The 27,780-nt window shown below is 46.3% G+C and overlaps 1 protein-coding gene across 3 annotated transcripts; it reads right to left on the reverse strand.

The window, feature by feature from the left end:
• Window positions 1-310: 310 nt before the first annotated feature.
• Window positions 311-26,246, reverse strand: USP30 (ubiquitin specific peptidase 30). 3 transcript variants are annotated; one of them, XM_082668500.1, is made up of 13 exons: window positions 26,088-26,246; window positions 23,225-23,334; window positions 21,898-22,080; window positions 15,885-15,988; window positions 11,363-11,461; window positions 10,569-10,611; window positions 9,353-9,447; window positions 4,626-4,685; window positions 4,033-4,119; window positions 3,172-3,252; window positions 2,857-3,076; window positions 1,256-1,376; window positions 311-577 (listed from the first exon to the last, which is right to left on the reverse strand). In XM_082668500.1, exons 1-13 carry the CDS (start codon window positions 26,168-26,170, stop codon window positions 313-315), a joined length of 1,551 nt encoding a protein of 516 aa, XP_082524626.1. In that variant the 5' UTR covers window positions 26,171-26,246; the 3' UTR covers window positions 311-312. The 3 variants fall into 3 exon arrangements, with proteins under 3 accessions (XP_082524626.1, XP_082524625.1, XP_082524627.1); XM_082668499.1 differs by having other exon boundaries at window positions 10,569-10,614; XM_082668501.1 differs by lacking the exon at window positions 23,225-23,334 and having other exon boundaries at window positions 10,569-10,614; window positions 26,088-26,194.
• Between the last annotated feature and the right edge of the window lie 1,534 nt (window positions 26,247-27,780).

Here is a 27,780-nt window from a genome sequence, read left to right on the forward strand (position 1 = left end):
AGGTGGCTTCTGGAGTCTGGTTTCTTTTAATTACCTGGGTCAGGTGAGTGACAAGACACGCTCTAGACACAATGACTGTTTTCCTAGCCCGGCACCGCTGCCCTGGTACGCACGGGCAGAGCTGTGCGGGGAGCCTGACCTCGTTTGAATCGGGGCCACCAGCTCCTGTGTGGAGCCTGCTCTTAGAACACGCCAGAAGGCTGCAGGACTCTAGTGGGGCTGCTTGCACGTACACACCACAGCACACACGCACACGCACACACACGCAGCTTGGACGGAGCCATCAGCTCTAGCTTCGGGGCCAGGGCAGAGTCATTCTTCAGACTTGCACTCCTGACTCTGGTGCTGCATCTTGGAAAGAACACGCTCGTAAAACAGCAGGTAGGCGCTGGAGGACAGCACCTCCTGCAGGCTGGCCTTACGGACAGTGTCGTCAGAAATCCACAGCCACTGGTTGCTGGTGGAGAGAGGGTTCTTGGCCGAAGGCGGGGACCGTCGGTAGGTCACGAAGTGTCCCGAGTGCATGTCTCCGTGATGGACAACAACTGCCACCAGCTGGAAGAGGTACGTGGAGGAGCTGAACGGTAGGAACAAATGTCAGTGGTTTACAAATACAACAAGGAAGGTTTAGAGGCAAAGCAAAGAGGAGGGCTTCCCTGGTGGCGCAGTGGATGAGCGTCCGCCTGCCGATGCAGGGGACACGGGTTCGTGCCCCGGTCCGGGAAGATCCCACATGCCGCGGAGCGGCTGGGCCCGTGAGCCATGGCCGCTGAGCCTGCGCGTCCGGAGCCTGTGCCCCGCAACGGGAGAGGCCACAACAGTGAGAGGCCCACGTACCGCAAAAAAAAAAAAGCAAAGAGTAAAAAATACTAGATGTTCAACAATAGGGGACTGACACAATGGTACAGCTATACAACTGAATACTATGCAACCACTGAAATAGAGACCTGTATTTACTGGCCTGGTAAACTGTCCATTCTGTGAGTGTATGTATGTTGTGTAGTATATGCGTGCACACACACACACACACACACACAGCTTTACAGAGTGGAAGACAAAGATTTAATTGGTGATCTATCTTTAGGTGGTGTCCCCAAAATTTTTAAAATTTCTTTCTTTATATTCTATGTACATACTTTCATACATATGTACATGTATACACACATACACATAACATTTACATTTTATGGACTTTGTAACTCTTATTTTTAAAGCCATCAGTGAATGAGGCATATGCGTCTAAAAAGTGGCTCACCTGTAGTCAGGAACAGCTGGGAGGGGGAAGGGCATCGGGGTTGGCAGCGTGGGCAAGAAAGATGGGGAGCAGGCGCCGTTCATGCAAATCTGTGTTTTGGGGCCCCCCGGGTGACTCCGAACTGCAAGAGAAAAAGGCCGAAGGCAATGAAAGTGAGCAGCAGCTTTGGGTAAACAAGACATGGTTTGGATTAGCTTGAAATATAACTCCCCAGTAAGGCTACAGAGGAAAAACAGATACTTGATTTTGTCCTATGCTGATTCATAAAACTTCCTTTTTGCCTCTGCCTGTTTTAATCCCCAAATAGGAAAAATGTACCCAGCTCCTAGCCTCCTGCTCACTCTGACGACTCTGTGAGTCTTTGAGATTCCCAGCCCTGTTTGCTAAAGACCTGCACCCCTGCCAGGGAGAAGAGGAAGCCAGGGCAAGGAGGTCCTGGATTTAAAACTGGGCCCTCTTCCCACCCCAGCTGCTCCCAATGTTAAACTATTGACCTTCTGAGAAAGGACAAAGCTCGGTCTCCCTGTGAATGATGTCCTGCCAGGCCACACAAATGGATGTAGGAAAGAATAATGGTAGTAAGGGGTGTTAGGTGGGGAAAGTCTGGGGTGCAGGGAAGACAGTCCTGGCACACGGGTGGCGAGTTCAGGCTTGGAGCCTCGAAAGTCGGTGAGTTTTCCTCATTTACAAAGAACTGAACAAATTACATACAACACCTTTACAAAACTGTCCCAACGGGGCTTCCCTGGCGGCGCAGTGGTTGAGAGTCTGCCTGCCAATGCAGCAGACACGGGTTCGAGCCCTGGTCTGGGAAGATCCCACATGCCGCGGAGCAACTAGGCCCATGAGCCACAACTACCGAGCCTGTGCGTCTGGAGCCTGTGCTCCACAACAACAGAGGCCGCAACAGTGAGAGGCCCGCGCATCGCAATGAAGAGTGGCCCCCGCTCGCCACAACTAGAGAAAGCCCTCGCACAGAAACGAAGACCCAACACAGCCAAAAACAAATTAAAAAAAAAAAACAAAAAACACTGTCCCGACACTTCATTCCAGTACCAGATCCCCCATCTGCTGTTTGCCCCTGGACCAATCAGCCTCTGGGAGCCTCGGTTTTCTCTTCAGTGAGACAGAGTGATAATAGCTACCTGGCTTCACTGGGACCCGATCAATAATTAGCTTCAAGGGAGGATGGTAATGGGATCAGACAAAAAGCAATTCAGCAAAGAAGTATCAACCCAAATAAGATGTTCAGGGATCTTCAGCCAGGACATTCCTCCCCACAGTTCCTGTCTAAACGAGGTGACTGTACTGGGGAGAAGAAAAGAGAAGAAATTCACTGGAATGAGTTGAGCCAATTATTGTTTAGTCAGAAGACCAGAAAGCAACATTTTGCTTTCCTGCCTACAGTTTTTCATTTGTCAGAGAGTTTTTAAAAACTAGACATCTTGTGACTGTGCCAGTTAAACCTCTTTTACAAAACCTTTCCTCTCCCACCCCCAATCCTGCTGTTCTCAAGAATTTAAGCAGCCGTCGGGTGAGCCTGGCCCTTGTGGCACAAGGAACCCGCCAATTCCAGCTGCGTTGGCCCCTCGGGCAGGCACCTGGCTTGGGGGCTGCCGGCCCGCCCTGCAGCTCCAGTGCAGGTCCTGCCTTCTCGTGCAGCTCGGGGCTGCGGTGAACGGGTTTGTGTCCGAGGAGGTGATACTTGTAGATGTCCATCATCAGGAACTCGTTGAACTGCACGTGCTCGTGCCGCTTCAGGGGTGTGCCGTGGCTGGACCAGCTCAGCCGCTGGAGGTGGATGCACAGACACTGGGGGAGCTGCGGGTGGGAGAGACGGAAAGAGCCGCGGGTCGGGAGCGGGACCCGGGGGGCCCTCGGGAGCAGAGCCGGCCAAGCATGCGGCATGGGCTCACCTTCCCTAGTTTTAACTGTTTGACAAACGTGGTCCTCTGGTGTTCCACCTTCTCCCCATTCAGCGTCCCTTTCGCTTCAATCTGAAATAAAGGAAACATCTCTCTGCAGCAATTCTTTTTTTTTTTTTTTTTTTGGCAGCGTTGCGCAGCTTGCAGGATCTTAGTTCCCCGACCAGGGATCGAACCCACGCCCTCGGCAATGAAAGCACGGAGTCCTAACCACTGGACCGCTAGGGAAGTCCCTCTGCAGAAATTCTTGAAACAGGACCCCTAGGGAGAGCTGTGGGTCAGGCTGGCGTTACAAGTGCATTCACTGGGCACTTGACGTCCACCTGCTGAAGGAACTCAGCTGCCCAGTTATCTGTGAGTTGTCTTCACTCTTTTAGTCATTAACTAATGGTGACCGTGGAGGCAAAAGAAGTAAAGAGGCCGCACTGAAACTGACACTAGCATGTCATCTGTTTTGTTCTGTGTCTTCAAAATTTCTGGCCCCCACAGTTCCTCTTAATTCAGAGGGTGATGTTTAATTGCTCGGGGGAGTCGGGCAGGTCGCTCAGCTGAGGCAGATGTGAAACAGGTGGGTGCGGAGAGAACTGCAGTGAATTGGAGCGGGCCTGTCCCACCTCAAAGCATGGCATTCAAATTTTTTTCTTTAAACATTTTGTGGATGAAACCAAACTCATCTGGGAAAAAGATTTGGTCCGTGGGCTGCCAATTTCCTCAGCAACTTAGATGGACGTGGCTGTGGCTGCAGAGAGCCTCTGGGGGTAGTCGGCAGAGCTCAGGGCCGACGGTGTGGGAAGCACTGTATCAGGACACGTGGGCCGGCTCAGGAAATGGCACTTGGGGTTAAAGCCATACCTTCGTACAGTTGTCACATACGACATCCCGCACGGATTCCGACGAGATGAAGTGGTGAAGGCAGTGGTCCAGGGTCAGTGGATGACCCTACAGCACAAGAAGGACATTCATGATTACAATTCAAGGAGAGCTAGACTGAAACTGTTAACAGTGTGAAGCCCAGAGCTTTATTCTGCTTAGGCAGGCAGTGAGGCTTCACAGACACAACTGGGTGTTTCCTGAACAGATGGGGAGCCCAGAGCATCTTGGATTTGCTCTTATGGATGGATTCAAGGGTATGAGGACATAACACTGCAGAAAATTATGGGCTTCCATGTTCTTGTAGATAGCTTTGAAATTGAGATTAATGTGTGTGTGTGTGTGTGTGTGTGTGTGTGTGTTCAAAAAAGCCAAAATTTCTGCAGCAAGAGAGAAAATGCCCACCTTCTCCCCCCAAGACAGGCCATGGTACCACAGATTAAAACTAAGATGGGTTCAACCAACCATGTGTCTGAGTCATGTGTAGTAGCTGAGCTACACGAAATGTCTCAAAGCCCTTTCAGATTCAAATGTCTCCAAAACAGACCCCAAGTAAACCACAGATCAGTACATACCCATGTGGCAGCTGGAATACTTAGTGAAAGGCTATCGAAGGTATCAAATCGAACGGGACTCTGAAACACATATTGCAGCAAAAACCAGAAAGGACTTAGGTTCAATTCAAAGCTTTATAGATGGGAAGATATATGCCTATAAAACAGTTTAATATTTACATGCCCAACAGTAACACAGTCAAACATAATGTACTTACCTAGAAGCAAATTCTATTAAGAACAACCTTGTAAACATAAGAACTACAATAATACTAAAGGATATCTTGGAAAAACTATACGATAGCATACCTGTCCCAGCAATTTTGGGATTTTTATCCTAAGGAAATAACCATGGATAATATAACTACAAGGATGTGGTTATCACAGCATCATTTATGACGGCAAAATGTGAATGGGTGAAAATTCCAGGGGGTGATTAAATAAATTATATCATATCCATATATTATAGAATGGAATACTATATTAAAAATAGTGCATTAGAGGGGCTTCCCGGGGGCGCAGTGGTTGAGAGTTCGCCTGCCGATGCAGGGGACACGGGTTCATGCCCCGGTCCGGGAAGATCCCACATGCCGCGGAGCGGCTGGGCCCGTGAGCCATGGCCGCTGAGCCTGCGCGTACGGAGCCTGTGCTCTGCAACGGGAGAGGCCACAGCAGTGAGAGGCACGTGTACCGCAAAAAAAAAAAAAAAAATAGTGTAGTAGAACTACACATGATTATATGGAAAGATGTGCATGTTATATTATTAACTGCAAAAAAAGCCCCAAAACAACAAATGATAAAACAGGGTTAAGAGGTCCTGCTTTCGGACTTCCCAGGTGGTGCAGTGGTTAAGAATCTGCCTGCCAATGCAGGGGACACAGGTTCGAGCCCTGGTCCGGGAAGATCACACAGGCCGTGGAGTAACTAAGCCCATGTGCCACATCTACTAAGCCTGTGCTCTACAGCCCGTGCTCCACAACAAGAGAAGCCACCGCAATGAGAAGTGCGCGCACCGCAACGAAGAGTAGCCCCCGCTCACCACAACTAGAGGAAGCCCACGCGCAGCAACGAAGACCCAACATAGCCAAAAATAAATACATAAATAAATAAATTTATTTAAAAAAAAAAAGAGTTCCTGCTTTCAATTATGGCACAGTAGTTTGGCTAGACTAACTCTCCTTGACATAACAATTGTAAAATCTGGACCAAAACAAAACAAATTGAACAACTGGAGGGCTACCAAAAGCAGGCGGAAATGGAGAAGTCAATTCGTGGAGAAACGGGACCTCGGTGGGTGAGATTTGCTATGTGTGGCTTCTTTGCCTGAGGGTCTCCCCTAATCCATGCAGTTCAGTGTTGGGTGGGAAAAAGCAGCAGTCTTACAGAATTAAGGTATCAGGAGACAGAGTTCAGGGCTGGTACAGAGGCTGGAGGAAATCCCAGAAAGAGAGGAGCCAGGAGAGGATAGGCCCTACAATCTGTGTATAAGCCCTGCCTGATTCCATGGCGGATCCCTAAAGCGCACAGACATGGAAGAGCCTCCAGGGACTCAGCAAGAAGCTGCGGCTGGAGGCTGAGAAAACTGAGCGGAGAGTCTGCCGCCCAGTGTTGGAGAGGCGGGGCTTGGAGTTTAAGCTCAGCCAAGGCAACTGCCTGCTAGGACAGAGTTCATTATTTCTCAGAGAGACATACCAGAATCCGGAGTCTCTACTACAGTGTCAATATTAAAAAATTACTAGACATACAGTACAAAGAAAGAAGAAAGTGTGACCCGTGGTGTGTAGGGGAGAGGAGGTGAGGACCTGGGTGGTGCAATTAGCACAAGGACCCTAAAGGAGTATATTATGAACATGCCCAGGGACATATAGGAAGAGAGAGTTATTGAGATCTGGCGGAGGACAGAGAGAGGATCCCAGCAGAGGAATGGAAATTATAGAGAGCCGAAAGAGAGAGACAAGTAAAAGGAACAGTAACTAAAATGAAAAAGTCACTGGGCAAGCAAACAGAGATTGAAGATGGGAAAGACAGTCAGGAGATTTGAAGATAGGTCGATAGAAATTATCTAAATTGAAGGACACGCAGGAGAAAGACTGAAGAAAAAAGAACCAGGCCTCAGTGACCTGTGGGACAATATGAAATGGACTAACAAGTCGAGAATGGGGCATAGATTTTTTTGAAAAAAACAGTGGCCAAAAAAATGTTCAAAGTTGGTGAAAATAATGTCCATAAATGTAACCAAACCAAAACAACAGCAACACTGTCAACCCAAAATTCTATACACAGCCGAACCAGTCTTCAAAAAGAAGAAGGGCAAAACAAAACCATTTTTATATAAATGAAATCTACGTGAATTTGTCAACAGACCTGCAAGAAATGTTAAAGGAATATTTTTAGACTGAAGGGAAAAAAACATCAAATGGACCTGGATCTACAGAAGGCACTGAGGAATACTGAAAATGGTAAACGTGAAATTTTTTTCTTTTAATTTCTTTTAAACACATATAACTGTTTAGAGTAAAAATTTTTATGACAGTGTTGTGGGGTTTATAATGTATGTACATGTAAATAATATATACGACAAAGCACAAAAGATGGGGTAACAGAACTATACTTTCATAATGTTCCTACATTTTACACAAAGGAATATGATATTAACTCTAAATAAACTGTGATAAGTTAACACTGCATGATGTAATCACACACACACAAATGTAAAAAAAATGTAGCTAAAAAGCTAACAGAGGAATTACAATGGAATACTAAAAAGTATTCAATTAACCCAAAAGAAGGGAGGAATGGAGGAACAGAGAGACAAAAACTATATGAGACAAGTAGAAAACCAACGGTGAAACAGCAGACCTAAATCCACCCTATAAATACCTACGTTAAATGTAAATGGACTAAACACACCGAATAAAAGGCAGATAGGAAGCTGGATAAAAAGGCGAGACCCGATTATATGCTCTCTACAAAAGCCACACTTTAAATACAAAGACAAAAGATAGGTCAAAAATAAGAGCACAGAAAGAGACATACCATAGAAACACTAGTTAGATGGAAACTAAACAGACAAAATAGACTTCCAGACAAGGAGTCTTACTAGAGATAAGGAGGGACATTTTATCACGACAGTAAGAGTCAACTCATCATAATTAATTCATGTGTATGTGCCTAACAGCATAGTCTCAAAAGAAATTCAGCAAAAATAGAACTAAAGAAATAAAAAGAAACAAATTCTAGCAAACACTTAAGGAAAAAGCAATACCAATATTACCCAAAGACCTTGAGGAAATAGAGGCAGGAATACTTCCCAGCTTATTTTATGAGGCTAGCATAACCCTTATAATAAAAGCTGAGAAAGACATTACAAGAAAATCATAAACATAAAACACGAATAGCCTTCAGAAAATGTTAGCAAACCAAATCTAGTAATATATAAAAAGAATGACATCACAATAAAATGAAATTTATCCCAGAAACACAAAGGTAGTTTAACATTAGAAAAATCAATCACTGTAATTCACCATATTAACAGAATAAAAGAAAAAAAAAAAGATCATCTCAATATATGTAGAAAAAGCAAGACAAAATCCAATTATTAGTCATGATAAAAACTCTCAGCAAACTAGGAATAGAAAAGAACTTTCTCAGTGTGATAAAAGGAGAATAGAAAAACTCAAAGATAACATCATACTTAATTACGAAACACCAAATATTTGTTTCTTAAGATTTGAAACAAGGCAAAAGTGGAAACAACCCAATGTCCATCCGCTGATGAATGGATAAACAAAATGTGATCTATCCATACGATGGAATATTATTTGGTAATAAACAGGAATGAAGTACTGATACATGATACAACATGTGGAAGAACCCTGAAAACATTATGCTGAGTGAAAGAAGCTAGTCTCAAAGCACCATATGATTCCATTTATATGAAACGTCCAGAATAGACAAACTATATAGAGACAGAAAGTAGAGTAGTGGTTTCCTAGGGCTGACAGAGTGTGGGGAGAAATGAGAAATGACTGCTAACGGGTACAGGGGTGGTTTTTTTGTGTGTGCGGGAGCAAGGGGTGGGTGATGAAAAATATTCTAAAACTGACTGAGGTGACAGTTGTACAATTCTCTATTTTTGCATCATGCTCAAAATTTTGCATAATAAAAATTTAAAATCTCAAAAGCAAAACACACACACATACACACACACACACACACACACACACACACACACACCCCAAAAAACAGCCCTAGAATCTGTTGTGTTCACCATGGGTATAGACCCAACCTTAGGACTCAAAACGCTGCCAATCACAATGGGTCTGCTGCTCTTGGTACAGAAGATGCCATCTGAGAATCAACTGATATGTCAGCACTGACCAAGGGGGGGCAGTGGGTCCACCAAGCCTACAGACCCCAGAAAAATCACAGAAGCCAGACACCAATGTCAGTCCTCATGTTCTGGACACTTCATGAATCTTTTTTTTTTTTTTTTGCGGTACGCGGGCCTCTCACTGTTGTGGCCCCTCCCGTTGCGGAGCACAGGCTCTGGAGGCGCAGGCCCAGCAGCCATGGCTCACGGGCCCAGCCGCTCCACGGCATGTGGGATCTTCCCGGACCGGGGCATGAACCCCTGTCCCCTGCATCGGCAGGCGGACTCTCAACCACTGCGCCACCAGGGAAGCCCCATGAATCTTAACTTAAATAAAACCTTGCCAGAAAATATCAAGTATTGGTATAGTATTTACCTGGTGCTCACAGTGTTTGCAGACCATGTTACTAGTAAGTCTTCCATGAAAAGGATGCTGGGACTTCCAGTGGCTGGATGTGGGATGAGGTGACCCTGGAATACAGAACACCTTTGGATAGGCCACCTCTAGCCCTCTGGCACCAACCTCAAAATTCACCCCCCTTCTTAGTATGTGGTAGACACACCTTCTTTAGAAAAAAAAAAAAAAGTTCCTGAAAAGGACACTGAAAGAGCTTCCCTTACTGAAATCCATCAAAAACACAACCAGTTCCCTTCACAGGAGAATTTACACAGGTCCTTAAATGTGGTTTCTATATAATAGGCACAGCCACATTTAAAAAAGAAATTTGTGTTTGATAATGTCTTTTTACAAACATTTGCTTCAAATGTTTGAGATGTCACAAGAATGATACCACTGGTGAACATTCCATAAAGTGAGATAAACCTCTGAAATCATCAGAATAAGCAAGTTCTGAAAAACACGAGCTTTGGGGGGGATAGGATGGGGGCTAGCGGAATAAACACAGCAGCGTGGTGTGCTAGTTGGAACCACGGGCGCCAGGTCAGGCCAGCCTGGGTTGGGTCCTGGCTTTGCTTATTAGCCACGTGACCAGAGCCAGAGACTTCATCCCTGTAAGCCTCAGTTTGCTGGAAATGGGGATAATTATGACCCCACTATCCTCCATACCGCCAACTTCATAGAGCTGTTGGGAGGCTTAAGTGAGATATTACGGTGCCTGGCACACGGTATGGACCCAAAAGAGAATTGTTCTCATTACTACCAGTGTGCAAAGGAATGGATACGTCATTTTTTTTTAAGTGTTAAGAAAACAGTAATTTCCTTCCAAGGAGGAAGGGGTCATTTGCAGGAATAGTTGGCCAAAGTGTAAATGCTGAGGACACGGCAGTTTCAGCTTATTGAGTTCACCAGAGGACCAATTCAAGAAGGTCAAGAAAAACCCTAGTTTGAGGGAGAAGTAAGTCCGTTCAGAGGAAACTGAGCAGGGCTCGGGTGTGATGGAACAATTCAAAATGTTCACCAGGGGGACAGTTTAAAACTGTTCCCAAAACACAGGTTCCTTTCAAGTACACACACTCCAAGTCAGAATGGGTGTCACCAGAAAAAACATTATTTTTAGAAAACATAAAGCAAATTATTGTCATTTCTAAAAAGGACATATCTCACGTGTTACAGTTCAATGGAAAATGACTACCTCTGGTGTGGCAGGTGATCTGTCTGGGAGTCATTTCTGACTGCTGCTGTAGGGGACGAAAAAGAGAGAGGCTGAAAACCCTACTGCAATCTCTCTGATCACCCACCCTCACCCCACTCCTAAATCTCACAAGTTTCTGTGCTGACTGCACAGTTCAAAATCAACTTTATTTATTTATATATTTCTTTACTTTTGGGCCATGCCGCTCGGCACGTGGGATCTTAGCTCCCTGACCAGGGATCAAACCCGAGCCCTCTGCCTTAGGAGCATGGAGGCTTAACCACTGGACCACCAGGGAAGTCCCTCAAAGTCAACTTTAAACCAAGCTTCCTAAAAGGGGCCTTAATTATGCTCTCTGGTTGGTTACTGTACCTGTTCCTTCACCAAATGCAATTGAACATACTGCCTCTCCGGAATACTCCCCCCCTTTTACTAATTAACTTTTATCGACTCCCTAACATTTATAATGTGCCAGAGAAATAAGATTCATTTAGCATTCCTGTGGCTCCTTGTTCTCCTGTATTAAATAGTGGGGGGGGAAATACATTCTTTCGTCTCAAGCCCAACACAGACTGAAGCAGGGAATCATTTTTAAGAGCTCGACATCTCTAACCAAAGTCACCGGCTGCCACGCGTGACGTTTAAGACCCTCCCCCAACCTCACTCCCACTACTGGGTTTTTATCGAATCGTACTTTTGAGTTTAAAGTTACACGAAAAATTACATCTGTATTCCCTGTACCTGTTCGATATGCACAGACCGCATTCATTGTATCGAGAGTGTTAATGGTTTACCTCTAGGGAATGCACGTCAAACAGATGTGTGACCCGGGGCTGGTGGTCCCGCTCATCCTCCAAAGACGAGGTAATGACATGGAATAACTCATGAGCGTCCTGTCAAAGGGCAAAGCATTCTTCAGAGTGGCCCGAAGAGGCCGCGGCAACGTCAGAACCACCCCTGTGTGGACCACCAGGGAGACCCCCTATGGCTAAGGTGGGCAGAATTTGCTTTCCACCTTCTCAAGGCCCAGTGCGTTAAATGGAAATGGTTACATCCTAGACATCTTCACGAGTAAAGGCCCTCAAGGGAGAGGCCCAAGGAGAGAGAGAAGGAACGAATGCTGGGTGGGCAGGCTTCTCGCTGATCTGAGCCATCTCTGAGCCTGGTTTAGCTTTACTGAGACGGCTCTGACCTCTGCTCTACCTGACTACTGTTTTGTTTTCATTGTGGTAAAACACTCATCCAGTTTAAGCTTTTTAAGTGTACAGCTCATTGGCATTAAGCACATTCACGCTGTTGTGCTACCATCACCACTGCCCATCTTCAGAACTTTTTTCATCTTCCCAAATGGAAACTCCACGCCCACTAAACACTAACTCCCCAATCCCCCGCACCCCTGGGCACCCACTGTTCTGCTCTGTTGTCTATGAATTCCGCTTATCCTCAGATAAGTGGAATCATACAGTATCTGTCCTTTTGTGACTGACTTGTTTCACTTAGCACAATATGCCGGTTCATCTATGACGTAGCACAGAATTTCCTTCCTTTTAAAGGCTGAGTAATACTCCACTATGCACACCCATCACATCTTGTTTATCCTTCAGCCATCGATGGGCAGGTGAGCTGCTTCCGCCTTTCAGCTGTCGTGAATGATGCTGCTGTGAACCGGGCTACACAGAATATCTGAGTCCCTGCTTTCAACTCTTTCGGGCGTACACCCAGAGCAGAATTGCTGCCTCATGTGGCAGGGGACTATTTTTTAAGGATCAACTCAAATGCCCCTCTCCCCAAAAGCCAAAGCCACCCAGACTCTCCTGGGATGGGCAGCCCGTCCCCCCTGAACTCTGATGCGGCTGATACTCGTTGGGCTGCCACTCTTGGCTCCGTCCACAGTCACCAGAGCGATCTGTTTCTAAAGGCAAATGACTTTTCTCTTCTGCTTTCAACCTCCCGATGGCCTCCACTGCTGCAGTGAACGGCTCCCTTCTTAGCTGGCTGGCCAGCCCTGACACGCCCCGGCCCTAGAACCTTCTCCCCGCCCCGCCGCGCCCCAGCCCCTGGCCTTCTCTTGCTCCCTGAATGTGCCAAGCCGGCTCCCACCTCAGACCTGGGTCTTTCCCGCGCCCGGGTCTTCACGCCTTCACGCGGCCGCCTCTCTCATCCTTCAGGGCTCCTCAGGGAACCCTCCGTCACCAGCCCTCCCTGACCTAACCTCACCCCCGGCCATTCAGCAGCGGCCCCGCAGGCCCTCCCTCCAAACCACCCGCTGAATCCCTGAGGTCTCTCCACTGCCCTGCCTCAGCCCCGGCCTGAGCTGGACCCTCCCCGGCCTGGGTGTCTGCACACCGCCAGCTTTCCTCTCTGCTCCCGTCCTGCCCCCCTGCACCCCTCCTGTACACAGAGGCCGGCATGGTCCTGTTCACATGTCAGGTCGGGCCAAAGCGGTCCCCTGCCAAAGCTCCGAGGGGCTCCCCCTGCACGCAGAGCAGAAGCCCAGCTCCAGCCCTTGGCCTCCCAGGCCCTGCAGTCCCCACAGCCCCCTCTCCTCCGCTGCTTGCCCTGCCCTTCCTGCCCTTCTCAACTCTGTGTCCTTGCAGCTGCTCGAGGCTTTTGCCCCGGCTCTGCTCCTCCGGCTGGCACGCTGCGCCCACAGCACCCCGGGCCTCGCTCCTCGTTAGACTCCAGGTCTCAGCTGAAACCTCAGGCCTCTAGAGAAGCCGCCCCCTCTAAGGAGTCCCCTTGCCGCTTTCCTCTCACCGCCCGTCCTCCCCACACTTTCTCACGTCACCTTCTTAGCACATGTTCAAGTTACCTGTGGACGATCTGCAGCCCCACCCTCACTACACCGCGAGCTCCTTGAGCACAGGGTCCCTGCAAGTCACGCCTGATACCACCACCCAGCGCCCTCAGTAGGCCCTTCCCGAGGCCGGCATTCAATAAGCATTTGTTGCACATATAAATGAATCCCCTCTGAGGCTGTGACCAGCAGTTGGCGAGAGAGTGATGGAGAGTCCAAGGTAAGTAAGGCAAGGTTCTTGCCCTCAGGGACTCACAACCCAGGGGCAGACATGGCAGCCTTGCTACTATCTAGCAGTGCAATGCTATGGCCCTGTTATGACCAGTGAGCCCTGGACATGGAGCTGAGGGAGGATCATCTCTTCCTGCAAGGCTCGGGGAGCCTTGACAAACCAGGCATCTGGGCTAGCCCATGAAGCATGAGCAAGGGTTCACCACAGAGAAAAATCCCAAGACAGGATGGAGTCGGATCCAAAACCTATTCTGTCACCATCAGCCATGTGATTACTTGGCCTTGAGAAAAGGAACAGTATCGCAGAAGAGCTGAAGAGCAGCCACTTTAGCGCCAGACTGGCTTGAATCCTGGCTCTGTCACTCAAATAGCTGTGTGACTTTGGGCAAGTCACTTGACTGCTCTGAACCTCAGTGTTCTCATCTGCAAAATGGGGATAGTAACGGTAACTCCTTACAGGGCTGTGGTGAGGATTCAATCAGATAATTCACATACCTGGCCCAAAGCACCCCACAGCTCTAGCTTTAGACACTGAAAAGTGGTTGGATGACCAGATCATTAATAGTGAAGGTGTGGACAAGGCCCCATGCTAGATGCTCTGGGTACCTTCAAAAAGGAACAGAACCAGAGACAGACATGCTTTCTCCTTCCCACACATACTACGGCACTCTGTGGCTCAGTGTCAGACACTGGAAATACTCCCCAGGAGCAACTGGGACTTAAGTGGGTCCTTGACAGAAGAGCAGGACTTAGAAAAGGAATGTGGGCAAAGAATGTCACCTGTCATATCAGTAAACAAAGGACGTGCTGGCCACCAAGCCATCAGCTCTTGCAGCCGCCCCCTACTGTGTCCTCTGAGAGGATTCAAGATGGAGAAAAGCAGGATACCGGCCCTAGACAGCTAAGGGGCATCTCCAAGGAATGATTTCAATGAACTCAGACACTTGCATCTTCCCTTACACAGAAAAATACTAAATTCATTAACTTGACATGTCTGTTTTTTCTTTAATTAACAGTAATCTTCTGATGTTCTGACTATCTGTTTTTGTTTTTGTTGATTTTGCAAACACTTGATATATCCTGCTCCTCCCTTACCTCTTGGGAGCAGTCCCTCAGAGCTATCTGAGAGGCTGCCTCCCGGGCTTAAGTCCTCAGGACGTCTGTCAAATAAAACCTAATTCTCAACTTTGAGGTTGTGCATTTTTTTTTCAGCCGACAGGTATCTGATGTTAAGGACTAAATCTCAGTCACTGTCTCAGTTTAGAGAAATGTAAAATGTAGCTAAATAATTCCAGTTACCAGAGGAGGATTTAAAAAGTATTCTCTAAATGGAAAAATATTTCAACATATAATGGATCAATCGAGAAGCACTGTTAAGAAAGTATAGGATACTCTCAACGTCGTGTTTAAGAAGTAACACATACATGGCTTCAGATGAAAGTGGAAACAGAGATCATCTCTAAAGAAGAGGGGAGAGAGGAAGCCTTCCCGCCTCATTTCTCCGTTTTTACATGCCTCCTGCTTCAGCCCCACAGTTTTGGGAGCCCAGGGGCTCTGGTCCAGGGGCTCCCTGGGGGAGGCAGAAGCAGCCAACCCAACGCTGGCCAGGGCCAGCCTGGAAATGTGGCGGCGGGGATGGACCGCCGAAGTGTACACAAACAGAAGCGAAAGTTTTGGTCCCTAGAGCTTCACTCTCTCAGCCTCAGCCTCGTCCTCTGGGGAAGAGGAGGAGGGTGGCCAGTACCAAAGAAGACAAGGAAGCTGTAGTCGTGGAAAAGGGGGGCGGGAGTGGCTGGAGGAAGGCCCTGGGACTGCATATGACAGCTGCTCAAGGTTTGCGGCCACTTTAACCCAGCCTCCGAAGACTGATTTTTTTTTTAATGAAGGTATAGTCTAAAAAAGAGTCTCACCCAAACCTCTGAGCCTCTAAGGTAAAGCCACCTGCTTCTCTCTAATAGGCCCCAGATGTCCCCACCATCCACTGAAATGCAAAGTCACTCAGGAACTAAAAAGATTTGCCCTCTTTGGCAGCTGTGTGCTCACGCCCTATCCTGTGAACCTTCCCTCTCCCCTGATTGCGAGAGCAGGAATAAAGTTCACAATCTGGTCTCGGGACACTAAGGCTGTCTAAAATGTCACAGAAATGTCCACGCAGGTCAGACAACTGCAAGGTCAATGCTGGCGTTTATTCTTCCCGCTGCAGCAATGCAGCTGTTTCTGGAGCTCAGGCCCCACCTCATTAGTGGGAAACGTTCTCCAAGGAAACCTGCTTTGAATGTTGTGTTCACCTGCTCTTCAAACGAAGAGATCTGCCATCTGTACATTCTTAAGACGTCCAACAAGCAGCTTGCATCCAAGACCTCTTCATCAGTGACTTCTTGGCAGGATAAAGCTGGGAACAAAAAAGGAGCACAGTTATTAAGTGAACCAGCATGACAACCAACCAGAAAAGCTGCACAGCACACGTGTCAAAGCTAATTAATAATGTAAGGACTGTAAAATTCACCTTGGAATTATATCTCTTTCATTATTCTTCCTTGTAGCCTTACCCAATGCTTAGTACACTAGTAGACACTTCGTGTTTGTTGAATGAATGTAATTTTTCATGAGGCTGCACCATTTAAATGAAGTAATTGACTTTCAGATATCTGAATTACTATCATCAATATAAATTTACTGTTGCAAGATTTGTAGTGAATAAAATGATTTTAACTCACAACTCTGAGGGACAGGAGGGCCTTTAAACAACCAGCCTTTAAACAACCATCTGGTCCAACCCTACACTCACTGCCCTAACCCCTCTCTACAGGACTCCCTCCTGTGGCCATAAGGCCTTCTCTGGGACTTGTTTGCATTTGAGTTTCTGATTATCACCGCAAAGCATCAAGCTCTGTGAGGCAGCCTGAAACGGTCTTCTGAGTTGTTTACTTTTCAATCAAGGTAGAATCAAGCCTAACAGACAAAAATAAAAGTCTGATGGGCTTATGAATTTATATTACAATTACATCTAGATGGGGGTTGGCAAACTTTTCCTGTAAGGGGTCAGCTAGTAAACATTTTAGGCTTTGCAGGTGTCTGTAGCAACTACTCATCTCTGCCCATGTAGCACAAAAAGCAGCCATAGACGACAGATAAGTAATATTACATATTACCTAAATAAAATGTAATATTACATATTACATAGATAATATGTAAACAAATGACCATGGCTGTTTCAATAAAACTTTATTCACAAAAACAGGCGGTGGGACTTCCCTGGTGGTGCAGTGGTTAAGAATCTGCCTGCCAATGCAGGGGACATGGGTTCGAGCCCTGGTCCGGGAAGATCGCACATGCCACGGAACAACTAAGCCCGTGAGCCACAACTACTGAAGTCCGCACACCTAGAGCCTGCGCTCCACAACAAGAGAAGCCACTGCAATGAGAAGCCCGCGCACCGCAACTAAGAGTAGCCCCCGCTCGCCGCAACTATAGAAAGCCCATGCGCAGCAACAAAGACCCAATGCAGCCAAAAATAAATAAATAAAGTTATTTAAAAAAAACAGGCGGTAGGCCAAATTTGGCCCAAGGGCCATAGTTTGTTAATTCCTGATCTTGACCACCCCCCGTCCCACAGCATATTATTATGGACCAGTATATCACACTGGGCCAGTACTGCTAGTGCAGAGGAGATAAAAATACAGGAGCCTGCCCTCTCAATGCAGTTTCTGGGAGCTCCGTGATTCTCCAGATAAACTAAGCCAGCCTGTTTCTCCTCCTTGATTTGCAGTCAGTGAACTTGAGAGAGAGCTCTGAATACTCCAGACTCTGACTCTGGAGGGTCTGAACATTGCCAACGCCACCCCTCTCAGAACATGGCTGGTGCCGTGGGTGGTGACCTGCGGTGGAGAAGCAGCAGCATTGGCAGTCAGTAGCCAGTTATCAGTGCAAATAAACCCTGAGGTCAGACCTTTACCCTCCAGTATGAAGGAGACCCGTCAGGAGAGGTCCTGTTCCTTCCTTCCTCCTCCTGCATTCCGAGGCAGCCCTTCTGTTAGCTTTTACCCTCCCAAGGAAGATCTGAATGTCCCCTTCAGCCCAATTTTGCCTAAAATGCTGTGTGGCAATGTGGCAATGTCTACTAATTTTCATGTCCTACAATCCAGCATATGACTTTCTCAGGATCTACCTCAGGGAAAGAGGTGCCTATGTGCACGATGGGCACGTACAAGGATGCTCACTGCAGCCTGTTTACGTAGACAAGGCACCGGGAGCAAATGGCTAATTAAACCGGGATATCTTGCGATTATGGATGCTATGCTGCTGTAAAGGTGTGTGACGTCTGTAAATCACATGTTTGATAAGGGCTTGAGTCCCAAAATATATAAGGAACTCCTAAAACTCAACAACAACAAAAATACAGAAAACCAAATTAAAAAATGGACAAAAGATCTGAATAGACGTTTCATAAAAAAAACACAAAAACCCCTAGAAATGGCCAATAAACACATGAAAAGATGCTCAACATAACCTATGATTAGGGAAATGCAAATCAAGACCACAATGAGATATCACTTTCACACTCATCAAAAAGACAAGGGGCTTCCCTGGTGGCGCAGTGGTTCAGAGTCCGCCTGCCGATGCAGGGGACACGGGTTCGTGCCCTGGTCCGGGAAGATCCCACATGCCGTGGAGCGGCTGGGCCCGTGAGCCATGGCCGCTGAGCCTGCGCATCCGGAGCCTGTGCTCCGCAACGGGAGAGGCCACAACAGTGAGAGGCCCAAGTACCGCAAAAAAAAAAAAAAAAAAAAAAGACAATAACAAGTGCTGGTGAGGATGTGGAGAGCTGGAACATCTGTGCACTGCTGGTGGGAACGTAACATGCCAAGGCTGCTGTGGAATGCAGTATGGTGATTCCTCAAAATGGTAAACAGAATTACCATTTGATCCAGCAATTCCACTTCTGGGTCTATACCCCCCAAAGTTAAAGGCACGGGCTTGAACAGATATCTGTACACCAGTCTCCACAGCAGCATTATTCACAATGGCCAAAAGGTGGAAACAACCCAAGCATCCACTGACCTATAAATGGATAAACAAAATGTAGTGTGTATATACATACATATACACACACAGCGGAATATGACTCATATCCAGCCTTAAAAAGGAGTGAAATTCTGACACATGCTACAATGTGGATGAACCTCAAGGACATTATGCTAAGGGAAACAAACCAGACATAAAAGGACAAATATTGTATGATTCCACTTAAATATGGTACATAGTCAAACTCATAGCGACAGAAAATAGAATAGTAGTTACCAGGGTCTGGGGGTAGTAGAAAATGGAAAGTTATTGTTTAATGGATACAGAGTTGCAATATGGGAAGATGCAAACTTTCTGGAGATGAATAGTGGTCATGGTTGCACAACAATGTGAATATACTTAATACTACAGAACTGTTTACTTGAAAATGGTTATGGTGGTAAATTTTTTTTTTTTTTTTGCGGTACGCGGGCCTCTCACTGTTGTGGCCTCTCCGGTTGCAGAGCACAGGCTCCGGATGCGCAGGCTCAGCGGCCATGGCTCACGGGCCTAGCCACTCCGCGGCATGTGGGATCCTCCCGGACTGGGGCACGAGCCCCTGTCCCCTGCATTGGCAGGCAGACTCCCAACCACTGCGCCACCAGGGAAGCCCGGTAAATTTTACATTATGAATATTTTACCTCAAATATTTATTTATTATTTATTTATTTATTTATTTATTTATTTTATCTTTGGCTGCATGTGGCCTTCGTTTCTGCGCACGGGCTTTCCCTAGTTGTGGAGAGCGGGGGCTACTCCTCGTTGCGGTGCGCGGGTTTCTCATCGCAGTGGCTTCTCTTGTTGTGGAGCACGGGCTCTAGGCATGCAGGCTTCAGTAGTTGTGGTGCACAGGCTTAGTTGCTCTATGGCATGTGGGATCTTCCCGGACCAGGGCTCAAACCCGTGTCCCCTGCATTGGCAGGCACATTCTTAACCATTGCGCCACCAGGGAAGCCCCTTCGCCTCAATTTTTAAAAATGGGCAAAGGATATGAGTTGGCAGTTCACAGAAGACAAAATACATGAGACCAGTAAACTCACAAAAAGAAAAAAAAAATGGTGAATGAGGCAGAGCTACAAGTAATGAAATGGCCATTTTTCTAATACATATCATGTTATTTGGTCATGAAAAAACAAACAAAACAATATATCATTTCTGTGGGTATTTAGAAACATAGTTAAATGCACAGAAAGTGGTTTGGAAGGTTACACTTATCTTTTACTTTTGGGAAGGAAAGAAAGGAGCGGGTAGTGATAAAGAGAATTTTAGCCTTATTTGTAATGCTTTAATTTTTCAACAAGAAGAATTTACTCATGAATTACTTATATAATGAAAAACTATTTCTAAAAACCAAAATAAAAGACACTGAGAAGCAGAAGCAGAGAAGGAAGGATATAATGGGAGGACAACACCTAACCCTACATTATGACACCTATGTGGACGTGTCAGTTCTTAACAGTCTTTGGGATGGTATGTTTTTTTTTAAACAGGGCAGTAAAAAAAATGATTTTCAAGTTGCCTCTTTTTTTTTTTCAAGTTGCCTCTTATACAGAAGAGCAGAACTTACTTTTCATACTGGTTTCTGTGTCAAGCTGAGATCATACCTTGGTGAAGCAATATTTAGCTGAGTGTTTTTAAAATCCAATTTTTTTCTGACTATGTAATACACGCTTATTATTGAAAGGTTTTTTTTTTTCATGTTTTTAAACTGTCACCTGCACCATGCCAAAAGAGTCATGGCTAACATTTTGGCTTTTTCTGTCCAGCCTTTATCTGTGGAAATTTTTGCTTTGGCTGAAGTAAAATTATACCATATTTCGTACCCCACTCTTTCAAACTTAATAGGATAGCCTATGCCCTCTTCCAAATTAAAAAGAAAACAGAAACATTTCATAAAGATGATGCTTAATGGCTATGCAACATTCCATTGATTGCTTAATCATTCTACTGCTGGATAACCATATTCTTTCCTTTTTCCCCCCATTACCACTAGGCGTTGGAGATCTTTGCACATATAGTCGGCCATCCATACCCACTGGTTCAGCATCCTCAGATTCAACCAAGGATTGAAAATACTAGGGAAGGGAATTCCCTGGCGGTCCAGTGGTTAAGACTCCGCGCTTCCACTGCCAGGGGCCCAGGTTCAATCCCTAGTCGGGGAACTAAGATCCCGCTGCACAGTGCAGCCCCCAAAAAAGAAAATACTCAGGAAAACAAATTCCAGAAAGTTCCCCAAAGCAAAATTTGAATTTGCCAGGCACCGGCAACTATTGACATAGCATTTACATTGGATCGGGTATTATAAGTAGCATAGAGATGGTTTAAAGCTTATGGGAGGATGTACATAGGTTATACACAAACACTACACCATTTCATATAAGGGACTTGAGCATCTGCAGATTTTGGTATCTGCGTGTGGGGCTGTCCAGATGCTACAGGAGGAAACCCAGCTCTACAGTCAAAAAAAGTGGTTTCAAAATGAAGTTAGATTGGTGGCTTCCTAAAACCTTTACCAAGACCGTGTACACTGTGACTCTCCAAGCTCGGGGCCAGTATTGGGCCAGTCCCACACCTGTTTGCCCTGAGAACTCCACTGCAGGCTAGTGTAAATCATAGTCCACCAATTACTTGGTCAAACGGTATTGAACATTTTGCAAGCTATTACTGTGTGGTTCCACTGTTTCCCAGAAAGGCTGCCCCAAGTTACACCACCACCAGCATTTATGAACGTGTCACCCAACAGCTAGCTGGTCAGGATTGTGGATTTTCCAATCTTTGCTGACAGGCCAAAAAAATGGTACCTCACTATTATGTTATTTATATTTCTTTGATGATGGCCAAATTGCTTATTTTGTTTGTTAGATGCATTCTGTATCTATCTCAATACAATCTGTATTATTTCTTTTGTGAATTACCTTATTTCCTAGGCTAAGACACTTTTTGTTTTTAAACTTTGATGTTTGTGAAACCAGGGTACTTCTTACAGTCAAAATGCTTAAATGGAAGTGGATTTTTCTCCTTCCCTAAAAACCTGTTACTAAACTGACAAGTTTTAAAATAAACGATTACAGCTTTGATTAAAAAAAAAAAACACCTGTCTCTACCTATTGGGCCCTTAGTGCTTTTATCATGATAGGTATGATCTTTTTCTACGTAAAGGCTATTAACCGTTTGCCTGCCATCTGGGCTGCTGCTTTGAAAGTGCACAGCGCGCCCTTTACATTTCCAGGTAGGTACCTTTCAAGAGACGCAACAGTGTCAAGGACAAGCGCTGCTGTTGGGGGGACTCCTCCTGACCCCTGGTGTACTGGGTGGTGAACTCTTCCAGCCACTTGATGAAGGTGGGGCAGGCAGACAGGCCTTGCAGCAGGGAGTTCATGAAGCAGGTGTTCCCCAGGTTGACAAGGCCAGGCACAAGTCCTAAAAAAGTGGGGGGAACAAGAGAACAGCGCATCGCATTGGACCATCTCCTTTATCTTCTCCCATTTGGGACCCAGAATTCCTGCACCGTGGCCTTGGATTGAAAACCCCTACCTCAGAAAGTCCTCATCCACAGAGAGCAGGGGGCCAGGCATCCTGTCCTAGCCGAGGCCCAGTCCTACCACTGCTCCTTCAGGGGACCATAAGCCGCAGAAGGACAAGTCCGGGCCGCGTGTGACTACTGAAATGCACCAGGGTGTCTGGCACAGCCTGGCTTCCATTGAATGTTCAGAGACACTTAGTAACCTCTCTCTCTCTTTCTCTCCCTCACTCTCTCTCTTCTTTGTTAAGAAAGCAATGTTTCTCACAACAGAAGAAAACAATTGTTCTGTTCCTGTTCCCCAGGACAATGATTTTGTTCTTATAATCAGTGGGAAAGACACCACTACTGCCATTCTGATCAGTCCTTCTGCAAAGAGATCAACAAAATCTGACACACTTCCCTCTTCCGCTGAAATTAAAAAACAAAAACAAACAAAAACAACTTTTTATTATGAGAGTTCTCAAACATGCACAAAAGAAGAGTAGATATCTAATGAACCCCAGTTACAACCATCCCCAGAATTAACAGTGATCAACATTTTGCTACACCTGTCCCTTTTATATATTTATTTATTTTGGCTGAATTTTAATCAATATAAGTAGAGCAACATGGACAAAGGGGGGAATTTTTAAAAATAAGGAAATAGATTTTTGTGTTAGTGAAGAAACAAACTTGAAACATTTACTAGTGACTAGCAGCTATTCAGTGAAAGCACAAAGGCGTCACACAATTAGGCAACTGTACAACTGAAAAACACAATGGCCATAGCAATGAGAACACTTAGACAATTAAGCCACTTGAAAATTTTCATTACGAAGCATGTCTCAAACTCATGACCTTAGTGCGGGTGAAATATAAATCTTTTTACTAGGGGGTATAACATAATGAGTCATTAAAATTAACTTCTGTTTAAAAGAAAGTACTACTGACAAAATTGAAGATACAAGAGAACCAAAAATGTCTTCCCCTTTCTGTACTGTTTTTAAACAATAAGAGTTTGGGTCCAGTCTATAGACCATGATCCAAAGGCTTCATTCTTACCTTTTCTACGCTTCTTTCTTTCTGTAATGGGACCCCAAATAACATATATTCCTGCTGCTAGTGCAGCGGCAATTCCACCTATAACACCCCAGTTCTTCATGAGTTTATATCTAAAAAAGAAAATAAGTTTACTGTCTTTCCTCATCACAAATGCAATATGTGTATGTACAGGTACAGGTACACAGAAATAACATTTCATCAAAATAACCACTGGCCTGCCAAATACCTTGCTTTCAGATTAAAGTAATATACAGTATAGGATTATGTCTTAAAAATCAGCACATTTAGACATTAGGATTTGAAACCTAAGTCAGAGCACAACCTCCCCAGAGCCCCACCGGCCAGGGCTTTCCTCCTGCTCTGCCTCTCATTCTGCTGCCATACCGGCCCCGCCACCCCGGCCACAGCCAAGCTCCCACCCCAGGGCCTCTGCACTGCGCTCCCTCTGCCTCAGATGCTGTTTCCCCAGGTCCCACTGCTTGGCTCACTCCCTCCCCATCCCTTCACTTCTAACAAACTACTAGAACCTGCACTCGTGGCCCTTTTACCCAGTTCTACGTTTTCTTTTTACCACAGAGCTCACCACCTTCCAACCTAACTTTCACTTATTCACCACGTTTATTTTCGGTCTCCCGCAACTGAAATGCAAAGTCCCCACAGGCAGGGATCTTTGTTTTACACACTAACATATCCCAAGTGTTTCCAAGTATTTAGATCACATAGTAGGTTCTTGATAATACTTATTGAATGATTGGGACCTGGAGACATATAGAAATGGATTTAACTTGTAGGTTATTAAACGGGGTAAGGGAGAGGCATACAATAGTATAAAAGATCTTCTAAATATTTATTATATTACAGTTTTCTTCATTTGAGGCTTGACTCGAATACTGAAGTTATTCTTTTACTACAAATAAAGAAATTTCACCAGTAACTTACAACACTGTCTTCATACACAGTTATGTATTTCCACTAAATAAGGCAAACAATATATGCACCTACATATATCTGTGCAATATATACCTATATATATGTGTTAGCTACATATATGTGTGTGTGTATGTTTAAAATATTCTTATCCCCATGTATGGATCATGTGAATATTGTTTTGACCTCAACTCAGTCAACGTTAACTCAGGGAAGAGCCACTGGTAATACTAGTAACTCTGTCTACAACAACCAACATTTTTCCAATGTCATGGCTGATGTGATACACAACTGATGACTGAATTTCAAATAAATCTTTGTTCTTCCAAGACAGTGTCGGTAGAATGTGCACAGAACTTGGTTAAGAAAGTGGAATTCCATAATCTGGTTCAGTTCTGGTTCTGCTATTCCCTATGGTGTCACTGCACCTTCTAAGCCTCAGCTTCCTCATCTGTACAATGGGGACAATTGTGAGACCTACCTTACAGAATTATTGTAAAGACGGAATAAGTGCTAATGCATGGGGTGCATAGTAAGAGCCTAACAAATATTAGCTGCTGCAATTATCAAGTATTATAATCTCAGCTTCATTCATGAAAGTTATTCTTGAAGTTTCTTAATGCAACATTGTGCTGATTTTTACACAATAGGTATATTCACGTGAGGCCACATGGCTCTGAACTCATGTCTGTTGGGCTGCCAAGTCTGTGCTTCTAACCAGGAAGCTCATGGGGAAATTGAAGGACAGACTGTCAAAAGGATGGGAGAGAGGGCCTGCCTAGGTCTTAAGTAGGGCATGGATAAAAAACCCAGGGCCAACTCTGGAAACTCCACAACACGAGGAGAGTAGTGGAGTCTGGGAGTGAAAAGATCTGGCTTCTCCCCACAGTTCTGCTGTCAGCTCAGCTGTAGGACCACAGGCATGGCCACTGCAAGGCCCGTGTCCCAACTACAGAATGGGGGCACTGGACAGGATCGCCACTGAGGACTTCCAACCCTGGGATGATAAGCTCTTTAGACTGCTCCAGTTCCAGAGGGAGGAAGCTGACCTGAGCAATGGGTCTCAGTCATTTAGGGTCAGGAAGGGGGCTTGCGGGGAGGGACGGAGCCACACTGCTCAGTTCTGAAGCCTGGAGCCCGCGGGAGGGTGGATAAGAGAAGGGACATAGGGACACTGACAGGGTTGAGAACCCGTACTATTGGGGGTCCTAGCAGGAATGTGGGATCTTAACAGGACTGGGAGCCTTAACAGGTTAAGGGGTCCTGATTGGTTTAGGTGCCCTTGCAAGATAAGGAGCCACTAATTAGATTAGGGACCCATACAGACTAAGGGATCCCAGGCAAAAGTGTGGGGGGTGTGTGTGACAGGAAGACGGGTACTGACAAAGTGCGGGTGGGGGGCGCTAGCAAGCCCGGGGCACTTTACAGGGTTGTGAGAACCATGGCAGGACTGGGGAGCTTGACAGGTTGGGGAACCCTAGCAGGCCAGGTACTGACATGACTAGGGAGCCCAGAAGGATTGGGGGTGTCTTGAAAGGATGAAGGGGTCCGGTAAGGCCTGCGAGGCGCTGAGAGCTCCGAGGGGGCCATTGACAAGGCTGAGGATCCCTGCAAATTCTGGGGACAATGACAGGATTACAGGAGGCACTGGCAGGCGGAGGGGGGGGGGGTGGAGGCGGCACTGATAAAACTGGGAGCGCCAGCACAATTGGGGAGTGCCGACAGAATCGCCGTTGCCTGGAGGCCCTGGAGGCCCGTCGCCCTTCCCGCCCCAAGGCCTGGGCCTCCAACACTTCGGGACGCAGAAACCTCTGGAATGCGCACTCCGGCCCCTGGGGACCCTTACTAGGGCGTGAAAGGGCCGCCACAGGCCAGCCTCGGTACCCTGGTCCCTCTGGTCCCGGACTCCCCGGCCGTCCCGCCCCCCAAAGCTCACCTGACGGCCGCACCGGTCCGTAGGAAGCGCTGGATGGCCCTGTCGGCCGCGGTCATCGCCGCCTCAGCCCGGCAGCTCAGCATCGCGGCTGCGCGGGAGGCCTGCCGCCACCCCCGCCGCGATCTCCGCGGCCGGACCCAGGGCTCCGGGGGCTCCCGAGACGGCGGAACCCGCGGCCAAAGTCCCAGCTCCTCCGGGGAGGGTACACACAAGGACGGGCTCCCGGAAGAAACGGAAGTGGTTCTCACCGGAGGACTGGAGTCGACGGACCACCGCCTTGTTTTTCCTTTTCCCCCTTAGTCACGGGCGTCTTCGTCGGTTACTAAGGGAGACCGTGCGGCCCGGGGTCGCTTGGTTTTCAAGTTTTGCTCGGGCCCTGTTCATAGTTATACATATCCCATTTGCAGAAGGGACTCTGGGTCATTTTTATTTTTCGGTGTAAAGAGGGCGACCCCCGCCTGAAAACGGGATCACAATTTGGCCACCTTTAGTTATAATTGTCGTCGGAGTGGAAATGGATCGCAGAGGAAGGGCCTTTAATGAGCATGGGGCACATCTCTGACGACACCTATAGAGAAACCGAGACCTTTAATAATAACAGCCACCAAACTTATTGTTTACTTAAATGCATTGCTAAGTACGTCACATGCATTATTCATGTTCAGTCTTCACAGTTTTTACATCCCAGGAAATACAAGAAATTTAGAGAAAAAGTCTTTTGACACAGCTTGTAAGTGGTGGAAACAAGATTGGCAGGCAAGTCTGTGTGTCTCCAGAATAGCAGTGTCCAATAGAAATATATGGAAGTAAACAGTTTAAATTTTCTAGTAGCCACATTAAAGTGAAAAACAACAGATAAAATTAATTTTATCAATACCTTTTACTTGACCCAATGTGTCCAAAATATTGTCATTTATATGGAAAAATTATTAATGAGATCATTTACATTCTTCTTTTGTACTAAGTACCTCTCAATTTGAACCAGCCGTTTTTCATGTACTCTATAGTCACAAGTGGCCAGCAGCTACTGCGCTGGACAGCACTGGAGCCAGAGAGGATTTGCCCGTTTAATCACTTCCCCCAACTCCAGAGCAAGTAGTTGCCACTGCTTTAGTAAGGAAATCAAAGTTCTAGCTCAGTGGTTCTCAGAGTTTTTGGTCTCAGGACCCCTTTATACGCTTATAAATTATAGAGAGTTTTGTTTAAGTGGATTATACCTAACTATACTTATACAATTAAAAATTAAAATTGAGGAATATGGAGAATCCTGACTCATACACTGGGTTTCACACTTTCCTTGCTGTAAACATAATAATTGAAACCGCTTGCTAAACACTTGCTAGCGGCTAGATCCCTGTGCTAAGTACCTATGTGCACTGTCCTATTTCATCCTCTCAACAACCCCACCAAGTAGGTTCTATTAAAATCTCCACTTCAGGGGCTTCCCTGGTGGTGCAGTGGTTGAGAATCTGCCTGCCAATGCAGGGAACACGGGTTCAAGCCCTGGTCCGGGAAGATCCCACATGCTGCGGAACAACTGAGCCCGTGTGCCACAACTACTGAAGCCCGCGTGCCTAGACCCTATGCGCCACAACAAGAGAAACCACTGCAATGAGAGGCCTGTGCACTGCAACAAAGAGTAGCCCCCGCTCGCAACAACTGGAGAAAGCCCACGCACAGCAACGAAGACCCA

Source organism: Grampus griseus (assembly GCF_964374135.1).
Source record: "Grampus griseus genome assembly, chromosome: 12".
Taxonomy (NCBI): Eukaryota; Metazoa; Chordata; class Mammalia; order Artiodactyla; family Delphinidae; genus Grampus; species Grampus griseus.